General features: G+C 38.8%; 1 protein-coding gene across 1 annotated transcript in view; it reads right to left on the bottom strand.

Annotated features, from left to right (window-relative positions):
* Window positions 1-423: 423 nt before the first annotated feature.
* Window positions 424-1122, bottom strand: part of RPL9 (ribosomal protein L9) — a 5375-nt gene continuing 4676 nt past the window's right edge. Inside the window, 2 exon segments of the mRNA XM_011949092.1 lie at window positions 424-478; window positions 784-900. Coding sequence (XP_011804482.1) covers window positions 794-900 — 107 coding nt within the window. The 3' untranslated portion in view covers window positions 424-478; window positions 784-793.

Raw genomic sequence — 1122 nt, 5'->3', positions numbered from 1 at the left:
GGTTATCCATTTTCAAAAACAAGTTCTAGGATATGGAGGTAAATGGCTGAGGCAGGGTAAAGGACAAGATTATTGAGACCATGAACCAAACCAACTGCACCTTCTAACTGATGCTTTATCACTTTGCTCTACTCCTCAGCTGTTTTTCCAAAGGTGACTAAGACAACATCTGCCTTACCAAATATTCAAATTCATGCCTCAGCAAATTCAGACACCTTCAGGGTATTCCTAAAGTTCTATATGCAATGATGAACGGCCTCATGTTTGCCTGTCACTGGTACAATACTCCTCTTGCCTAAAATATATCCTTGCTATTCCTTCAAGAACCAGATTAAAGCTCCTTGTTCCACAAGGGAGAAAAACTAGCTAACAAGGATAACAGGTTTAAGAAGCTCCAAATCAACAGGTCTTTTATTGCATCATTTAAACATCACAAGTAGGTCTTCGGAGTCATCTCGCATCTTCTGTAGCTGGATAACTGGGCAGGGGGGAAAAAAAAAATCGGTCATTCCCATCAATACACTTGCCCAGAAAAGTACTCATCTTTTGTACTATTCTAAATGATCTAAAACATACCTCAGGACTATGACATATTGATTCATAGTAAACTATACATAGTAAAATGCATCCCAATTCCATCTTTTATTCTGTCAAATTTACTGTGTTCCAGAATGCTTAACTCTACACTTTCTATGACTACAACCCCAGTTTAAGTCTTTTAGTAAATTTAGAGCTTCATTCAACTAAAGCAGTAATAAAACTTAAGACACTACAAGAACTTACCTCTTAGATCTTATTCATCAGCCTGCTGAACAGTTCCTTTTTCAGAGACATAGATACCATCCAAAAATTTCCTGATATCCTTGTTTTTAACTGTTGTGGCTTGCTGAATCAAAGCCGCTACAGGAGTGAAGATACAGCAATTAATACGTCAGCCTAACCCATCTTAAAAAGAATATATTTCATTATATGCTCTACTTAAAATTTCAGAATGTTACCTTTTTAACTTCACAATTTAAAAAGCTAACCAAGCCGGGCGCGGTGGCTCAAGCCTGTAATCCCAGCACTTTGGGAGGCCGAGACGGGCGGATCACGAGGTCAGGAGATCGAGACCATCCTGGC

The sequence above is a fragment of the Colobus angolensis genome, unplaced genomic scaffold (assembly GCF_000951035.1).
Source record: "Colobus angolensis palliatus isolate OR3802 unplaced genomic scaffold, Cang.pa_1.0 Scaffold29, whole genome shotgun sequence".
Classification (NCBI taxonomy): domain Eukaryota; kingdom Metazoa; phylum Chordata; class Mammalia; order Primates; family Cercopithecidae; genus Colobus; species Colobus angolensis.
The sequence above is the reverse complement of the archived record's forward strand: the minus strand, read 5'-3'. Positions and strand labels throughout refer to the sequence as shown.